This window comes from Hydra vulgaris, chromosome 01 (genome assembly GCF_038396675.1).
Source record: "Hydra vulgaris chromosome 01, alternate assembly HydraT2T_AEP".
Taxonomy (NCBI): domain Eukaryota; kingdom Metazoa; phylum Cnidaria; class Hydrozoa; order Anthoathecata; family Hydridae; genus Hydra; species Hydra vulgaris.
Window position 1 is genome coordinate 50108453 of NC_088920.1, and position 21080 is coordinate 50129532.

Genomic DNA, 21080 nt, shown 5'->3' on the forward strand with positions numbered 1-21080 from the left:
AAATTATATACATTTTAAAATAAACTTTACAAAGTTTATAAAGACTTTAAACAACCATTATTTAGAGTTTGCTGTTACAAGAAAGAAAAGATAGTTAACGAAAAAGACCTTAAAACTCCAAACTTACATTTACAGTTGGGTCAGGAAAAGACAGAAGAAAACTCCAAAGCATTAATGTTAAAAGAAAAAAAAAAAAAGAACAAGACGAGCCATCAAAGATGATGTTTTGTTATTTGGAGATGATGTTTTGTTATTTGGAAATGATGTTTTGTTATTTGGAACAAGAAATTATAACTTCCTTGAGCACTAACTGTAATAGTAAAAAACAGTTCTTGTAGAAAAAAGTAAGCAATACAATCTCTGCAGGAATAAAACAGAAACTCAACCTTGGATTCAAAATGAGATATTAGAAGTTTGTTATTTAAAGACTCAAGACCTTCCTAATAGCAAGGAGACTAATTGAATAATTGAGGTCAGTGTAATCTCAAGAGCTTTTTAAAAAGCAACTCTAGATGCAGATTAGAATGTGTAGCAATGGTTAATTTATTTCATGTGCATCAATCAGGTAATAAAATCAGATCCATGTATAAGAGATAAAATTTTAGACATAACAAGAAATAGACAAATTTCAATTAGTTTCACAAAGGCAAGCTAACCTAATGAACTTGGTAGATGATTGAAATGTTAAGTTGGATAAAAATATTTTTTGAAAGTCATTAAATATTTGGAAAAAAAAAAAAAAAATTAAAACAATTGATTGTTTAAAAAAAAAAAAAAAAAAAAAATAGTTTTTCATATTTAACATTTTTTAGTTCTATAGTTATTTAAATTAATTTTTATTATTAAAGAGAACTTGATTTAAACAAAGTACTTGACACACTAAACAATAAACTATGCAGTTGCCTCATTCCTGCTAATCAATCTAAATTCATAACAAGCTCCTTATGTGTTTTGACAATACACACCAAAAGCTCTAACAGAAACATCTTTCATGCACATGATACTGTTAATATTCGGATATTTTACAGCTGTTGATGAAGTCATCTTCTCTGAGACCTACCACTGTTTAGAAAACATTATATTCAGCTGGTTTTATAACCATTAAATTGAGTTTTAAAGCTGTAGCCTAACATAGCCTGCATAACAGAAAGAGTAGCAATAAAGTAAAAAACTTATTAAAGATTATGTGAAAAGCATCCTAGACAGAAAACAATGTAACACAGTTTTACATCTATGCCTTATTGAATAAGAAGAGGTGCGAAGTCGACATAAATTTTCTCCTTTGTCCTACAGCCTGGAAACCTACAAAAGTAGCCAGATACACTGTACATCTTAACAAAAATTTTTGAGACGCTATCTTTAGCCTATTCAACCAAGAGGCCCAAACAGAAAAAGTATTTTAAGGCAAAGATAACTTCTCAAAACCTTTGCCAAAAAAGTCCTTCAAAACAACAAGACATGTGGCAGGTTTTACTCGATTAAATGTTTCCAGCAGCACAGTGATTATAACAACCTTGATCTAACCTGAAATATTTGAAACTTTATAAAATATTAGGAACTGTGTGAAATATCAGAAACTAGATGCAAATCAAATATATATTAATGCAAATTTTATTTGGTATTATTATTTAATTTTTTTGTTTAGACAACTATAGTTTATCAAAAAAAAAAAAAAAAAAAATACTTGAGTCTTTATTTTGGCACCACCAAACTGCAACAATTCATCTGATTGCTTTACAAATTGCTTTTGCCGTTTACGCAACATTTTCATAACACTCTAAATAATAAGCTAAGACTATGAAAAGATAGATTAAATATCATAACAAAAATAAAAACAAAAAAGATCGTAGTATTAATTATTAAAGATCATTTTTTAATAAATATTGCTTTAAATTTTTTAATTCAATAATGACCTATATACTATTTAAAATACTTGAATAGTTTCAACTACCTCTATAAAAAGTTAATAATGAGCTATATCATAAAAATATCTAATTTTTTTTATTTTTTTTTAAACCTCTTATACTTTGAAACAGAATATTTATTTGAAAAAACAAGAATATTTGATTTGATTTTAAGTTTAATAGAAAACATTTAAATAAGTGAGTACCCTCCTTGATTATAATGACCTCCTTTGGGGAGGAGAATAACTGTAGAACATCAGTTCTTGAGGTTCCTCTTGGACATAAAAAATTTAATGGGTGCTAATATTAATGAAATTTTGTTAATGTGTCAACTGAGTACTCAAAAAATGCAGAACTAAATTTTTTTGATACACAACCCCATTTTCTGGAAGAATTTAAAAAATCATTCAACTGGAAGACAAACTCAGACCATATGTGTTGAGGTACACAATTTAATTAAAGGACAAATTTGGACTTTTAAACTGAATTTAACTTAAAGCTGAATTTGTATTTTAAAAACACATTTAATTGCAAGAGAAATTTTATAAAAACAATGAAAGTACATTTTGAATAACCATTTTTTTGCAAAACAAAGTTATCATTTTTTAGCTCATAAATAACCATATTTCAAAACATGAGAAAACACAAGTGAAACAAAAAATATGTTTACAAAAAACAACGACAATTAATCAGAAAAAAAAGAGTCTAAAATCTAAAAATGCAGTAGTAACGACAATTTAAGTTATCTTTACAACTCTTAATGTTTTTAAATGAACATTAACAACGTTATTTGAAAATTTTTGAATATCAATTATATAAAGGAAAAAGATGGTGAAGAAAATTATGTTAAATATTCTGTTTCTACCTGTCTCTGTTTTTTAAGATTTTTTAAAAGCCAAAAAGCGATTCTTTAACTCCGAAACACGAACCTTAATGAACGAGGTCACTGCGCAGAGAAACAGATTGATATACACGAAACATATAATATACTTTATAATTATTTCTCTTATTTAATTAAAAAAAAATTAGTAACTTTCGAATTTAACTGAAAGTTAAATGAAATTTTGCAGTTGTTACCAACTTTAACTGAGAGCCAAATTCAAAGCTGAAGTCAACTTTGCCTTTTAGTAAACTTCGCAATCCGAATATATACATATATTTGTCTATCCTTATTCAACATAACTTGCAAAAAAGCAACATATTTTTATTTTTTGCAATTTTTCTTTATTACAAAAAAATTTCATGAAACAAAATTATTATTTTTAAAGCTAGCATTCTGTTCTGTGTCTTATGAGTACCAAGTTGACAGTTTAAAGAAAAAAAATTTCACTTACATTAAGTTTTGTCAAAAATTTTGATTCCTAGACAACAGTAACTAATAAGGTGGTTTGATAAAATAATTTTTTTGTAAATATTACTTTCAATATACTGACCTGACTAAAAAGTACGCTTTTTAGCTCAGTAGATATATAATCAAATAAATGTTTAAAATAGGAAAACAAGCAGTAACTAAAGAAGTGGTTTGATAAAATCATTTATTTGTACAAAAAAGTTTTTTTTTACTCAAAAAATTATAGTTAATTAAAGTGATTGGATTGATTTTTTTAAACAGAACTTTTGAATTGGTCAAAAAAAAAAAATTAGGCATAATATGCAATACATTATTTACTTTACAAAAATTCCTAAAGATAAACTTTTAGTTCCTGCATTTTTGACACCTTTAAGGTGTAAATAAAATCAATTATTTATCATGCCAAGTATTTAATCAAGTATGTGGTTTGATTTGATAAAACTAAGCCATAGCTAGTATGGTCTAAGACACAGGCTGTGGAAATAATTATAAATCCTGAAAATGTTTCTTATCAAATCAACTCACAGACTTGAGTTACTTGACTTAATAAACAGTTGCATTGAAATTGTCAAACTATTACTTTGATTTTTTCCAAAATGGCTGATCTATAAATAATACTTTTGCAACTTGCAACAACTTCTCAAGAACCAATAGTTGAAAAACCATTATTAAACTTTTTTTAACTTTTGTTTATGAAAATAATTCAGGAGAAGACATGTCTTAAGATTAAATTAATAATGTTATGTATTTACTTACAACTCAGTTAAACCTTTACTAATGAAGCTGATTATTTTGATTATATAATTATTATACATTGCTTATAATACACATTGATTATACATTATTTGTTATAGATGCTTTTAAATATGTTAAAAATGTCTTTTGAAAATATTTCTTTGAAAAAATATTGCAAAAATTAATAAAACCTAATCTTAAATAAGTCCCCTCACAAAACTGAAAAACACTTAAAAAAGTCTATGTAACTATAAAAACCTTTTTTTAAAAAAAAATTAATTATTAACATGGCTGCAAGCAACCACTATTTAAGTTAATAGAAAGAATAAAGTTAAAAAAGTAAATTTAAAGAGCAAGAAAATGGTCAATAAAAGAACATGAAAATTATATGATTTAGGAAAATATAAAATAGGATGCATAGATGTTTGATACAGTAAAAGTATGCAACTTTTCTGAATAACAAGCCACATGAGATTGAGTTTTGATTGATGGAACAAGTAATAATAGCTTATTTGAGCAGCAACCATAGTATTTGTAGAAAAGAGAAAGAGATGCAATATCATAAAGTTAGTAAAGAAATAACAAGCATGACAAAGAGAGGCTAGCTTAGCAATGCTAACTTTATGATGAATTGTGTATAAGGTTTCTGTGAGAGGTCAGTAATAAATGATAATCCAAAAAGATATAAAGTAGAAGACTCAGTTAGAGGAACTAGTGAGTTACAGGACTGGGTAAGAGTGTTTCCATTCATCAATATAAAAATATAACCAACATCGTGATCATTATTAGCAGTAAAGTAGTTTTGCTTGGACTAAAATTCACAAGCTACTGCAGCCCAATTGTTAAAGATGAGAGATCACACTTGAGATCATCTGCCTGTCTCAAGATCGAAATCTATGGAGATACCATATGAAGAAGATTAATCCAGATAGATCATTTGAAAAAAGCTTATGGAGGAGTCTAGTATGCTAGATTTATTAAAAAACTTTAATATGTCAAGAGCAATAGCCCTTAACCTAGCTTAAAAGTCAAAGATCTTGCTGATAATAGAGAAAAGACTGATATAAGACTTAAACTATATAAAGAGTAAACAAAAACCATTAACTAAATGATAAACTTGTTCTGTTAATTTTAATGTTAAAGTTTTTTCTTTTAGTTTTTTACTAAGTGGCCAAAACTATAAAGGGGAGCTGCAGTTTATATCCTTTTATTTTTTACTTTCTTACACTCCTATAACTTCACAATGCAAGTTATAACAAGCTCAAGAAAGAATAGGATGTCTGTTTGAACAAACAATGTACAAAATGTCCATTTTATGTTATTCATTTGTCTGAATGAAAAACTATTCAAACACATGAAAATGTTAAAAACATAACAAAATATAAAACAAATCTCAAACCTTATCTGGGTTGTCAATATCAATACTTGTAAAAGACATAAGTAAAGTCATATTGATTATGCTAATTGATAACAGCAAAACCTGTTTAAAATAGTTAAATATATAAAAATAAACAATTTGTTTGGTTAATTTATGTAACACAGATTCTAAATCATTAAAACAACCGATTCAAAAAACAATAAGTAAACCAATAACATAAAAATTGATACTTAAGAGACTCAAAAGAATCTAACAACTGTAGATTTTAAATTTTAACAGTTGTTTTTAATTAAATTTTGAATGTTTATTTTTAAAATCAATTATTGATGTGGCACTGACAACTTTATTATTTATAATATACAGTTTGTGAAAAAATGATGCCTTGGTAAAATGTTTTGAACTAATCCCCTTCTCAATTTTAGATGGTGACCTCTGGTAGGCTTGTCTAATATTTCTTATTTATGATGTCAATTAATAATGTTATGTTTGTTTATGAATTTTTACATTTGGATATAATTGTCTTTTTCCTTTCTATTTCATAGATTTTGTAAGTCCATTTTTTTTTAACATTTGCTTTTAACTGACTTCCTTTGAAAAAATAATTTTTGTAGTTTTCAGTTGAAGTTTTCCGATTATGTTTATATCTTTAATAATATAGACTAGCTGATCTGACCCGCAAAAATATGGGTCTTTGTAAGTCTATTCCACACTGAACTTTTTCAATACTTTTTCCTTAATATATATCCTAGCTTTCCAGACCCATAAAATATGGGTCTTTACCAAATCTACCATTTCTATACTTAACTATTTCACACCGATCATTTCTATACCGATTATTTGTTTACTTCAATATTTTTATGTAAAATAATTCATTTAAAAAAATTGCTTTAAGAGCAAAAAAATTAACATGGGCACCCTTTCAGTATACCTAGAGCTTATAAGAGATTTATAATTAGGTTTGTTTTTCTCCTAAACGCATATCATAGATAGCTCAGTGGTTTAGTGCACTGTCACCAGTGTCATTATGGGGGATTAAAGACATCCCCTTATAAATATTGAAAATTTTTCAATCTTGCTGTATTTATAGCAATATTTTTGTCAAAAACTTTATAATAGTATCGCAGTTTATTATTATTCGATAATAGCAATATTGTTTTATAATAGTATAGCAAAACTAAGATTTTAAACCATTAAAAACTATAGACTATAAAACACTAAGGGCTCGCCCATAAATTATGCAAGGCTAAATTTATTATTAAAGAAGTAGAAGGAGATCTTCAGTTCTTTAGGGTGGCGATTTTCATTAAACTTAATGAGCTATTTTGATTTTTTATTTAACATACGACTCTGCGAGGAAAAAGTTTGATCTTTTTTGTTTTGTTTATTAGAGAAATTTAGCATTGCATAATTTATGGACAATCCCTTATTTAAAAGTTTAGATTAGGGATCAGCCAAATAGAATGTAAAGCCAAAAGATAATGGAGTATAATACTATTTTGATGGTTATCTAAACTCTGTCCTTGTTGTGCACTCGGTTTAGAATGTTTAATGGGTGCATGGTAAAATAGCTGTAAAACTCTAAATTTCCTTATTGTATCAATATTAAATAACTTTAACTATTAGTTATTTTTAAAAATTAATTAATTTAACAAAATGGTAATAAAATTTAAGTATAAAATTAAAATTTTCAATTATATTTTTATATAAAACATACTTTTTTAACCCCCTTACTGTGCGGAAAAAGTTTAGGTCGCCGCATGGCAAGTTCAAACCATCAGCTTGCTTTTTTGTTCAGAGGCTCAGCGCGTTAACCACTTGGCCATGCTGGCACATTGATCATCGAAATTTTATAACTATATAAAAAATTTTTTTAATGGAAGTAAATGCTGTAGATCAAAAATTAAAGAGGTTGACGCAATGCAATTTTCAAGTAAAAGTAAAACTGTAAAAGTTGATTATGTTTAAGTATGTTTTAACATCACATAATTTGAAGTTTACGTACGTTAGATATTTGCATACACTTTCGTTTACATTATCTTATAAAACAAAGTGCTGCGACTCTTTCTTGCCATTAAGGTTTAATAAAAATAACATTTTAACATACCCAATTTTTTATTTGCTTTGTCTACCGTTTTTTTAATGTGATTTTTCTAATTTAAATTGTTTAAAATATAACACAAATAGAAAGAGACCTAGGTCTTGAAACTGACCCTTGTGACTTTGTCCCAAAATAACTCTCTGTTTACAATTTGCTAAAAAAGCTTTACACCATTGCAATAATTTTCTTACCAAATGATTTCAGCTTTAAGAACAGTTTTGAATAACTTTTGAATTAAATGCCTTAGGAAAATCCAAAAACGCAACTTCTGCATATTTGCTTTTTTTTTTTTTTTAAGTTCCTTTTTTTTGCATTTTTGTTATTGTATCTAATACTTCAAAAAAGTTGAACAATTTTTCATTTAACAAATCTGTGCTGAATTAGTGCTCTACCACTATAGTGGTAGACCACTAGTACAGCAGTGTGGTGGTAGAGCGGTTGGCTCATAAGCAAGAAGTTCTGAGTTTGATCCTCACTCTGGTAGTGCCGCGCTCAACTTGTTTCTCCGTGCAGCGGCCTTGTTTGTCAAGGTTTGTGTTTCGGAGTTATTGAGTTGAGAGAGGTTGTAACCATAATTATAATAGTCTCTTTGACTACAGTGGCCTTCTCAGCCCTGGGGAGTTGAATAAGCATTAATAAAAATAACTGGAGGCTTGTGGACATTTAAATTGATTCTTTTTTTTTGTTTTCCTCAATAAACGAGGTTAGGCATACTTTTTGTCATACTTTCAATGAAGGCTTCTTAGTTAAGCTTTTTTTATAAATACAAAATTAAAAAATCTATACAATCAGTTAGCAATAACTTCACTGTTGCTTCAAATTTTATCATTTTCAATTAAAATTGTTCTCGTTTTTACTTGCTTTTACTTTTGCTTTTAGTTCACTGTTAATATAATTATAAACTTTTTTTTATAATTCTTTTGCTATTTTTTAAATATGTTTTAGTTACAATCTTTAGAAGTTTTTGACTCATTAATGTTTTAATTTATATTCTTCCTTTAGATTTAAATATTTGAAATGAGAAGCTTGATATCAATACCTTAGATTACTTTTAGTTTAAATTTTATGTTTGAACTTTTTATTTATCCATAAAGGTCTTCTGCTTTTATTTGTTCTTTAATTGAATGATAGTATAAAATCCTTGCATTCATCTTCATTAATTTTGATAAATCTTTTGTAACACTGGTCAGTATTAAGTTCACCAAACTCGTGACTATTTTTTTTTATCATAGTTACTTTTCATGAGCCATTTTGTAATGATATTTTCATTTTCGTAATTATTATGTGCTTGATAATTAAAATTAAAACTTAAAATATGATGGTCGCTTTGGGTTTTCCTTTAGGACATACCAACCTAGATACACAAACTAGGTACCAAAAATACACACCAAATTAGATATACAAAAAGGAGAGGCTATAAAGACTACATCTAATATATTTGTTAATGTATAATTTCATTGGGAATGTTTTTTTTTTTTACATGTGTCAGCTAACACTCTTAAAAACATTCCAGAAACTGTCACTTTGTCTATTGCAGGCACTCTTATAATTAGAATTCTATTTACAATTCAAAGATGGTAAATCAAAATCAGCACATCAAAACATCTAAATAAATTTTAATTTTTATACCATAATAAAATGAACTATTGTTCATGTCTAAATCTCTATTCAAATTCTTTACCCCAGACCTTAATTGTCTCATTAATCAAATTCAATTAAGTAATGAAATCTCGAAGTTATTTCATTACTTAATTGAATTGGTCTGATTATTATCTCACTTAACCCAGTTTGCCAGACCTTAATTTCTTCATTGAAACTCTTTCTGTTTCAACAAATCCAGTTGGTCTGAATTAAAAAAATGTTTAAAATAGTTTTTTCGTTAGTGATCAAAAATGATAATATAAATAATATAAAAAAGAAACTTTTTCAATTATGTAAATTGTTCAATAGCAATTTATAGATAACAAAAGTAAGTATAACCAATTTTTGGCTAAATCTTTTTTTCATCATAATTTTTCAAATATTAAATGAAAGAAATCAAACAAAATAAATAAAGCAAACTTTTTTTGACTTGTGATTTAAATAGCAAACATTAACACTAAAATATTAATACTAACAATAACAATAATATTAACAATAGTAAAAATAATAATAATAATAATAATATCAAAAATAATAATAAGTGAAATAAGGATAAAATTAGGAAGAGAATGATAAAATTTTCTGTCTCACAAAAACAGCATTGACTAATAAACAACAAAAAATGTTTTTGTACCTCTTCATCAACACTTCCGTTTATACCCTGATCAATTATGGCATTGATATCTTCATATAAATCCCAATCAGAAAGATCATGATATCTAATAAACATTTAAAAAGTAAATTGCTATGAAAAATATTAACAAACTTAAATCGGATTAAAAATATTTTAAAAAACTTACCTGTTAAATGCATCTATTTTTTTCAGGTTTGTTACAACATTAAAGTATGACTGCGATTTTTTATCCTCTCCATCCTAACAAAGTTATAATTAGAAATATACTTCAAAAAAGATGGTATAACAATTTCATAATCAATCAACAAAACAATGATGTTAAAATGTTAATTTATTGACAATAAATATATTTAATCTAATATGTAATATTAATTTAAAAACCAAATAATTTTCTTTGAAAGTAAAATTAAGCAATGCTATATTGACAGCTCATAAAACATCATCAGCATCTTAACCAATGTGTACACAACAATCATACATTATTACACCAATATATATAAATCAATATACAAGAATCATATTATTCTTGTTTTTTTATTAATAACAATTGCAATTTTTTAAAACCATTTTTAGATATACTTTTTGAATTCTTCTCCACCTAAATTTTTTAAAAATATTTATTCACTACACGTGATCGCGATTGCTTTTCACACCTTCGCGATTAGTTTAAAAGATTTTTTTTTTTTTTTGGTTGTTTATTTACATTTTTTCTAATTTAGCATTTTTTTTGGCAATTCGTAAAAGTAATGTTTTTGTCATAAAGTACGCCACGCTAATTTTTTTTTCTTCTTTTGAATAGAAGCATGATCATTTGCTCTTTTGCAGAGATTTTCATTCAAAGTAAAGTAATTTTAAATTCAAATTACTTTTAATCGCTGTAAAGAAGCCAATAAAATTTTAAAAGGTATTAAAAGGTATGTAAAAGCGAAAAGTTGAAAAGGGAAAAGACATTAAATTTTCTTTTTTTTTTAACAAAACAGCCTGGTTTTTATCTTTTAAAGCGTTGCACCATATTAACTTATTAATAATAATTTAAATCATTGTTTTATCCTCAATTTTATATTATTAATTTTACTACTTTAAGTGTTTTTTTTTCAACATCTTCACTTCCAACGAGGCTGCAAGCAACCACTATTAGAGTTAGAAGTTACTCGAAGAGAAAAGATGAAATTTATAGAGCAAGATATTGATTAACAGATGACTTAGAAGATAGCAAATTAAATGAATCAGGAAAATAAGATGAAGAAAGCCAATTCCAAAGGACTGATGTTTGAGGAAAAAAACTAGACAAATAAAAGTTTTTGGAGCACTTAGGAACAGTCACAGTAAAATGATTACACTTAATTGAATGACGAGTAATAAGAGAATGGATTTTAGTAGATGGCACAAGTGACACTAGCTCTTTAGAGCAGTGCCCATTATAGTATTTATAGAAAAGAGAAAGAAAAGCAACAATATGACTATGTGATAATGGTTGGAGGTTGACTGCAAGAGCAGGTCCAAATATGTTTACAATGTATTTTTGCACCTTGTCTAAAAGAGAAAGAGCATCATTGGAAGATCCGCCCCAGATATGGCAACAGTATTTCACACAAGGAAAAATTTGAGATTTATAGAGATGAAGAATAGTATCTTGAGTAAGAAAGTGACGAGCACAATAAAGAGATATAACCAATGATGCTAATTTGTATTTTATATATCTTAGACACCATACATCAAGTCGATAGCAGATGCAATCAACTTGATATATGGTATATTAAAGTACATGTATATTAAAATATATATTAAAATATATATTTATTTATTTTTATTGAAGTATATTAAAATATATATTAATTCATTTTTTTTTAATTCTTTTCTATTAGTTAATCAATGCTAATAGAAACCATCAACCTTTTTGCTTTAACGACCTTGAACCTTTTAAAGTTATATTTACTTTGATTTACTGATAGATAAGGTACTTCACAGTAAATTTACTTATAAACTAAATCAAAACAACCAGTTACTACAATAACTTACAGTTACTTAACAGTAACTTACAGTTACTCAAATATTAACTTATCAATTATATTAATATACTTAATATCCTCAAAGACTCACAAAAGTTAGCTATACAAATGTTTTTATTTATATGTTAACACATAATATAAGCTTCTACCTAAAAATTATTTTATTAAAACTAGTTGAATAGATTATGAAAAACACGACACCATTTTTTATATTTTTATTTTATTTAAAGCGATATCAAGATTAAACATTTTCTATAAATACGCAAGTTGTTTTTAGGAATTTTATGTAAAAAGAAACCTATTTGAACAAAAGAATTTGAGATTTTTAAAATTCTCTTATTCAAATAATTTTGCGATTGAAATTTTAAATTGAAAAAAAAAATTGAAAATTTTAAAAGAATTTGAAGAAATAAGGGACAATAGACTCATATGGTCTATAGGCATGTTTTTGCATAGATATGAAGTTTTATGATGGTAATGTTTTAATTTATTAATTAGAACAATTTTATTTATTTGCTTCTTTTTATTTTAAACGTGTTTTATGTTATTATGATTATAAACTGCACGAAACAGCGTCACGAAGTTGTTTTACATTAACACAAGCTCTTTATATTTTTAAAACAACTTTGCAGATTGTTTTATGTTGTTTTATAGCTTTTTACAATAACAATTAAAAATAACACGTGTTTCATTGTCAGCATGAATGTATTAAGTAGTTATCTATGACTAATTAAAGTGGTTTAGATATTGTTATGTTTGCTTTTTACTCTTACTTTTTTTATGGTTAGAATGTGAGTATGCTTATAACAACATTAACAACATTAACAATATTAACAACATAAACAACATTAACAAATAGAAATGAAGTAAAACTAAAATAAATGGTTAGAATGTGAGTATGCTTAATTCATGATCTCATGATTAATGATTTTTTTAACATTTCAATAAATCAATCAACTTCAACAAATTAAAAAAAGAAAAATACTTATTATATAATTACATCATTATTATATAATTACATCATTATATAATTACATAATCATTATAATTATTATATATTATAATAATATATCATTTACAACATATAAATATCACATACAATAAATTATAAAAAAATTATCTAAAAATAACTTCAAAAGATATTTTAAGAATTTGCCTTTTTAGATTTTCTCATACTTATTCTATAGTTTTCAATAAGAATTAAATTTCAATAAACATTGCTACTAAACACGCAATATATACCACTACTAAATATTGTATTTACACATATGTTTTAAGTTATTGATAATAGAATAAACTTCTAATAAAGCAATTTATGGTTTTACACATTATTATACCTTAAAATATCTTAAAAAACTGTTAATTTAAATTTAAAACAGTTTAAATTAAAACAGTTCTTAAGATTAAATATTCCTTAGAAATTTTTTGTTCAATTTATCATAAAACTAAGTTAAAAAAAATATTTTATCACATGAAAACTTCATTACTTTGGAGTCACTCAAGTGAATATTCATCTTTTTCTTTTTCTTCATCTTTTATATGATTTTATTACTTTTTTTTAAATCAACAAAATATGATGTAATACACAACCAAGGATATAACATACAAATTACATTAAGCATGATACTTTTGCACAACTTTTTAAAAAGTTGATAAAAATTTAAATTACAAAGAAAAAAAATTTAATCTAAGGGCTCACATTAGGTATGCCAAATGCAATACTTTTGCGCAACTTTTCAACAACACAATCTAATGTCTTATTTTTGGAGATTTCCTAATAAAAAATAATTCAGATACACCAATATCAATCAAAATTAGAACTAAATAACATCAAATAAATATTACAGCATTTTGCCTGACACCCAAATCTGTATCTATTAAGTAGTAATATGTCTGTGCACAGGTCAACAAAAGCTAAAAAGAAAAAAGAAATAATTTAGAAGCAAAAACGCCTTTAATATTTATTACTTAAAATATAAAACTATATAACAATAATATTTTTACATTGGAGTCTGTATTCTTGAGTACTATGTCTTCCATGTGGCTTAGAAGAGCGTCCAGGTGCTAATTTAAAATACTATTATTGAAACATTTTCTTTTAATCAATTCTAAAAGCTAATATAAAGAACAGATTCGAAAAATAAAAAAATTACCTTAGTTAGTCTCTTTTCAGCATAAACATCTAGCCTAAAATATTGTGGGATTGTTAGCAATTCATTGGTTTTGACTACATCTGCTTTATACTAAAATAAGAAATGAACAGTAAAGTAAAAACAGTAAAAAAAAAAATTAAAAAAAAAAAAAGGGAGGGAGCAAATTATATAAATCATAAAACAAAACAACAATTAAAAAAAATTAAACTTATTTTAAAACTTTATAAACAGTATCTATAATTAGATATTATTGTTATAATAAAATTAAAATTTAGAATGAGTTATTTTTCAATAATTTTACTTGCCTAAGATCATAATGGCGACTAGAGTTTTTTTTACTGCATTCACCTCTTCAAGGTCAGAGACCATGTCAATAGAGCAGTGCTCAACCACTACTTAGTTAGATGAATGAAAGTTTTTATCAGTAATACATATAATTTTCCAAATAAATGGAATATTAGTCATTTATTGTAAGAATGAATTTGAAACATGTTTACAAGTGTAAATAAGATGTGCACTTAAAGAATGAAAAAACTGAATGACAACAAGATGTAATCTAATAAAGAACTAAAAAATAAAAGAAGTATCTGAAAATCAGAATAAATCCATAAAAAAGGATAATCATTGAATAGTATAAAATAAAACAATAAAATAGCTTCAAAAACTTTATTTTAACTTCGGTTTTCTTAATGAGTGATATTAAAAATGAGAAATAAGCTTACTAAACAATTTTTATTGCAATTCAAATTCAAATTTTATTGCAACTTCAAAAATATTTAAGCACAACCAATAGAATATATAAACATAAAATTAAAAATATTTTTTTACATATTATCTGATAGAATACTGAAAATTAAAGGTGGACAAATTGTCCACCTCAATTTCCAGATAATCTATCAGATCAATGTTGTTGTTTTTTAATGCATATTCAAAATCATCTGAGCAAAATGTTAGAATACTGCAGAAATAACTTTTTTTAAACTACTTAAGGTTCAGGATCATCATGATTATCCTGGTATTGGTAACATACAATTCAGGACTATCTGCATTCTAGCATTTGCTTTTCCAGGCAAAGGCTAAGAAAAGTAAACTTTGACTTAAAGTTCCCCTGCCTTTGAGCTCATGGTTGAGTAAAGTAAACCTAGAGATGGTTTTTCTATAAAAAAAATACTTATCTTGGGCAGATGTTAATTGCATCCAGCTAGTGTCTTGTGAAGGCAAAAATTTAGTGGTAAGCGGAGATGTTCTGTTGACCATCTATTAGGCTGGCATAGATGTCAAATTGTGATGAAACAGGATGATGAATGCTAGATCTTTTTGACTTCTACTCATGGGTTACTTTTGCTTCTATGATAGTGGCTATGGCAACCTTTTCTGTTATCTCTTAATGAGGATACAACTTTAAAAGTTATTTTTTACCCGTTCTGAGGTCAACTGGTAGTAAGGCTTCCCAAACTCTCTAGTAGCTCCCAGAGAGGCTGATTCCATCAAAAGCTGTAAAATATCAAAGTATTAACAGTGCCATGTTGGACACATGGATGTTCTTATTAGTACTTTTGGTATGCATTGTTGAGGCCATATAGGAACCCTTTGTTACAGAATTGGGTTAATTAGCAAGACTGAGACAACTATGTAGCTTATTGTTTGGGGTGTCATGTATAATTTGTGATTGAGTCAAGTGTTCTAATAACTTAAATCATGACTAAACTAACTAAAAAAATTAAACACAAAAAACCATCAGCACAACCTAATTGTTTCAATTTATCTTTGACAAATATTTATGGTCTTTAAAGAAACTTTTTATCTGTTGAATCTTACCTCCTGCAAAATTCACCAGACTCAATTGCTCTTTTTGTGGCTAATTTGAATTATTTCATGAACAAAAAATATTATTTAAATTTTCGACTTAAGCAGTGTTGTAAGCTAAGGGATGATATATATTAGAAAATAAATAAAACTTATGTAACAAAAAATTAAAATTTGGCAAATTTACAAACCTTTTCTAAAAATTTAGGCAAGTACTCCATAAAATGGCTGCTTATTGCATTCCTGTCATCATTAATTGCTTCTTTTTCTTTTTGGCTCAACTAAAATTATCAAGTATTTATTCAAAGGGTTAAGAAAAAGTTATAACATTGATAATAATACTATAAAAAATAAAATAAAAAAAAGAGTGATTGTAATGCCATTACAATCAAAGAGGGCCTAGGGAGGTGAATTTGCATAAAAAAACAAACATTGAAAATGAAGATAAAAAATAAACATACTTTTGTAACAAAGAATTTAAAAAATACCTTTCTATTGAGAGTTCTTCCTGGAGGAGGTAGGCCTTCAGCTGCTTGTTTGCAAGCTGAGCACATTATATCTATTAAAACTCTCTCCTCCTCATCTTCAAGTTCTTTAAAAAAAATATTAATAAATTTATCATTTTAGAACTACCCAAAATTTTTTACTTCTTTTAATAACAATTTTTTATATTTTTATACATAATAAATCACAACTAAAAATACTTTTGAAAAAAGTTGGAAAAAAATTTAACCAAAAAAAATTTTTTAAATGCAAAATTACCTATTAAAGGATTAGGATCAAGAAGCATACTTGTCATTGTTTTCCAATCCTTCATAAAATCAAAAAAATAAAGTTCTTGAAAATAACTATAAAAAAAATTCTTCGTAATAGGTTTTTAAAAAACAATTTAAAAAATAACAAATGTTGCTATTTGTTTTAATAAAATTGAAACAATCATTGTTAATAAAAGACTCATACAATGTTCTACCAATGTTATAAATAAAAATAAGAATTTAATTTCTTTTTGAAAATAACTTTCTTAACTAATTATCAAACATAAAGTGTAAAAATATTTTTGCGTGTACATATACCTATCCATTTTTCTCTCTCCTACACACACACACACACACACACACACACACACACACACACACACACACACACACACACACACACACACACACACACACACACACACAGATATATATATATATATATATATATATATATATATATATATATATATATATATATATATATATATATATATATATATATATATATATATATATATATATATGAAGTGATTATCAGATGTTGCAAACAATCGTAACAATAAAAAAATATATATATACAAAAAGACGATACAGTGTTAGCTTAGATAACGTTAAAGTTGCATATAACAAATTTGTTTTAGTGGCGTTATTTTGATACTAGCTTATCTCGTCTATTCAATAGTGTCAAAGATGAAGTAATGATATGGTATTTTTTAGTTAAACAAAGATTACACAACTTTCATCCAGGTTTAAATGGCCCTGCCTTATCAATAATTTTTCATGTAAGAATAAGATCTTTTTTCACGAAATATCTTTTTTTTGGTTTCCTAGATATTTATTTAGAAACTTCTGTAGAATTCACTTTACTTTTGTTTTAAAAAGAGTTTTTATGTTTGTACCAGCAACCTTTAAAGGTGTGCTCCATTAAACCAATATAATTAAAACCATTATCCTGTGGTGATGTTATAACATTGCAGATATAAATTATATTTCCAATAAATAACATAGCTTGCAAAGGATATTGTGAAACTTGCTGGCACTTACACATTGGAAGGATTATATTGGAAACATAAGATAATAGTTTTTTATTGTGTAAATTAATATTGATGATGTTAGTGAGACAGCTAGTCATTTAACACAAATATCATTCAACACAAATATGATTCAATACAACTATTCGTTAACTTCAGGCTCAGTTGAAACTTCCTTATTTTGGATGCCGAGACATGGAAAGGCAAATGTTACCAACATGCTAAAGACACTGTTGCTTCACTTTGAGTTTCAGAGCCTGCATTTAATTGGTATCAGAGTTCAACTAGGTACTAACATAAGATAAGGAGCAACTCATCTTGCTTTGAGCTGTCAATTAACATGATTAAAAGGCTACAAGCTTTTATTGAATTCTTAATAAAACAAACAGTGGTTGTGCAATGTAATATTGAGCATGTGTTAGTAAGCGACTGGGGTTGAAATTTGACCAGAACCAGGGCTGCATGAACATTTATACATTCTTAAGTGTATTTTTTTTAATATTACTTTTTTTTTAATTCAAAAATATTGTTATATTTTGTATATATATGCATATATAAACATCATTATGATGATGATGATGATGATGATCATCATCATCATCACCATCACCATCATCAGGCTTTAGCTTTCCTCTTTTATGTTGTTTCTTTGATCAAAACAATCTAAAGCATTTTCTATCCTTACAATATGTAAGGCACTCTCTTCAAGTTTTCTTACATCTACCACTACCATTTTTTGCTAAAGCTGCTAACTCTCTACATGCTGATACCTAAATCACTTAAATACTTTTTAACAAACATTGTTTGATACAATATTTTTTCAAATCTAAGATCATGCCTCTTTTTCTTGTCTTGTTAGAGTCTCACCACACATCCATATGACCATCTTCTCTTTTGGCAAATAGTACACCATATAAATACCAAAGTTTATATAACAATGAAAGGACATTGTATGCCAGCATCTAAATAAATAGCAAATATATGTTATGTATGCATAAATGCGTATCTTGGAAGCTTTTATTCCTTCTGGCATAAAAGTCTTTCAGTTAAACAGATTAACCTAACACTTAACATCCAAATCACTCTGGCTTCCAATGCTAAAGTTATTTCTCAATTAAGCACTTCTACAGTTAGTGCTTCTGACAAGATTTCCATCATAGTCATCATAGTCAAAGTTCTCCAGTTTTGCTTAACTATTAAAAACTGGTAAATAAGTGGTTCATTTTTTTTTTGACCAGCCTCACACCCCTTCATCATCTAATAGGCTGACACAAATGTATTTATAATACATTGTTTCAAGAGTGGTGTCTCGATGGATACCACTCTTGTTTCTACTGGATATCTGACTTAAAAAGTAAAGTTATAACTCTGCGATTCACTCGAATCCCCTTTGGATGTACATCTAGTCCCTTTATACTTGGGGAAATAATCAAACATCATTTATTGACATATGAAAATCATTACTCCCATTAAAAGAACGAAACTCGATTAATCAGCAAGAGCATATACGTTGATGGCATAATTACTGGAGGGATTGATATGGAATATGTTAAAAATTTGAAAAGGCAGGATTCGACCTTCACAAATGGGATTCAAATTTTCCTGTATTGGAAACAAATGATTTAGGAGAAAACTATAATGAAGTAACCCCCAATGAACACCATCAACGTTATTCAAAAATTCTTGGTTTGTTAATGGACAAAAGTGATGACACTTTAACTGTGGATTGCAGACCTACTTGCGAAAAAAATTGTTTAACCAAAAGAGGAATATTAGGAAATTTGGCTAAAGTCTTCTATCCACTTGGTGTAATTTCCCCAATAACGCTAACAACAAAACTAATTTATCGACAAATATGTGATTTACAATACTCTTAGGACAAATCAATTTCACCAGAGTTAGCAGAGAACTGGCTGCTATGGAAAAATACCTTACCAGATCTAACACCAATACTAAGAAGTATTACTATTTTGGATCATATGATAAAAAAGATTGAAATCCATGGATTTGGTGATGCAAGTAAAGATGGCTGCTGCAGTGCAATATAGTAGTACATCAAGGTAACAAAGTTACTGAAGGAATACTTACTGTTAAATCACACATTTCCAAACGAGTTTATCTATTCCAAGACTTGAATTAATTATTGGACACATGGTAGCTAACGCCCTTACTAATGTTAAATTGGCACTTGAAGGACACCCAATTATTGAGATATATGGTTGGCTTGATAGTTCAGTGGCATTACATTGGATACTGAATGACAATCGCAAGTGGAAGCAGTTCATATCAAATCAAGTCAAAGAAATCAATAAATGAAGTTGGATTATTTGGTACCACTGCCCAACCAATCAGAATCCAGCAGATATTGGAAGTAGAAGAGTAAAAAACCGAAAACTTCCTCAAATCTGGTTTAACGGTCCAACATGGCCGACCAAAAAGAATGAATGGCCACCCAACTTAGTCCGGAACCAAACGGAAAAAGTAACGAAAGAAGTTAATCTGACTAATATACATTTTGCTACAGTCGAGAAAGTTTACTACTTGAATGAGCTTATGAACAAGTATCAACTACCAAAGATTATAAGAATAATGGCATGGGTCTTCAGATTTTTTAACAATATCAGCAGTAAAAAGAAATGTTGTGGTTTGCTATCAGCTAAAGAAACGAAACAAAGCCAAGCAGAAGCTGATCAAAAATGTTCAACACAAATTCAAAAATTCCGAAAAGTATAAAGAAACTTCAGAAAGATTACGATTACACAAAAATCACGATGGCCTACTAGTCTATGTGGATTGTGTACAAGGCGAATACCCATTAGTTTTACCTTGCAAGCATCCATTTACTAACTGGGTGATTTAAAGAGCACATGCACGAACACATCATGGAATGGTTGGCTTAACAATGACAAAAGCACTATTGGATAGATACCCTTTATAGCCAAGTCAAAATAATAATATACGAATGTAATTGGTGTAAAAGATTCAGGTGCAAACCACTGCTAGCTCCATCAACAGCAGATTTGCCAATGTATCGAACTAAAAGTAGTTATCCCTTTGAAACTTTTGGTTTGGACTTTGCTGGTCCAATCAAGCATTAAGTCAACAAAGAGTGTTACAAACAATCTTACATTGTGCTTTATAATTGTGCAACTTCAAGAGCAATTTATTTGGATCTGCTAAAAACAATGGAAAATGAAGATTTTCAACAAAAGCATAAAAGAAATGATTGCAAGAAGAGGGACACCTACTCTTGCAATAAGTGGCAATGCTAAAATATTTGTCAGCACTACGAAGTGGATCCGTCAATTACAGAGGGTTTCACAAAAAAACGAATACCTAGGTGAAATGAATATAAAATGGCAGTTCAACTTAGCAAGAAGTCCATGGTGGGGAGGCTTCTTTGAAAGAATGGTGGGTTTGGTGAAACGATTGTTACACAAAGCAACTGGAAGACTTTGCCTAACTTTCCAACAACATTGAGGGGTTTTGATTGATATTGAGAATACGTTGAATAACCGGCCATTAGGATACATCAAAAACAATATTCAACTTTTTCCAGTTTTAACACCAAGCATGATTCTA

The 21080-nt window shown here is 27.4% G+C and overlaps 1 protein-coding gene across 5 annotated transcripts in view; it reads right to left on the reverse strand.

The window, feature by feature from the left end:
• Positions 1 to 21080, reverse strand: part of LOC100200525 (cohesin subunit SA-2) — a 104429-nt gene that overhangs the window by 38869 nt on the left and 44480 nt on the right. For all 5 annotated transcript variants that reach the window (XM_065788485.1, XM_065788484.1, XM_065788486.1 and 2 more), the window contains exons 18-28: positions 16472 to 16520; positions 16198 to 16301; positions 15901 to 15990; positions 13904 to 13993; positions 13755 to 13814; positions 13596 to 13664; positions 13450 to 13524; positions 9908 to 9981; positions 9742 to 9826; positions 5390 to 5470; positions 1685 to 1777 (exon numbers count right to left, since the gene is read on the reverse strand). In XM_065788485.1, the coding sequence (XP_065644557.1) occupies positions 1685 to 1777; positions 5390 to 5470; positions 9742 to 9826; positions 9908 to 9981; positions 13450 to 13524; positions 13596 to 13664; positions 13755 to 13814; positions 13904 to 13993; positions 15901 to 15990; positions 16198 to 16301; positions 16472 to 16520 (870 nt within the window). The remainder of the gene's footprint in view (positions 1 to 1684; positions 1778 to 5389; positions 5471 to 9741; positions 9827 to 9907; positions 9982 to 13449; positions 13525 to 13595; positions 13665 to 13754; positions 13815 to 13903; positions 13994 to 15900; positions 15991 to 16197; positions 16302 to 16471; positions 16521 to 21080) is intronic.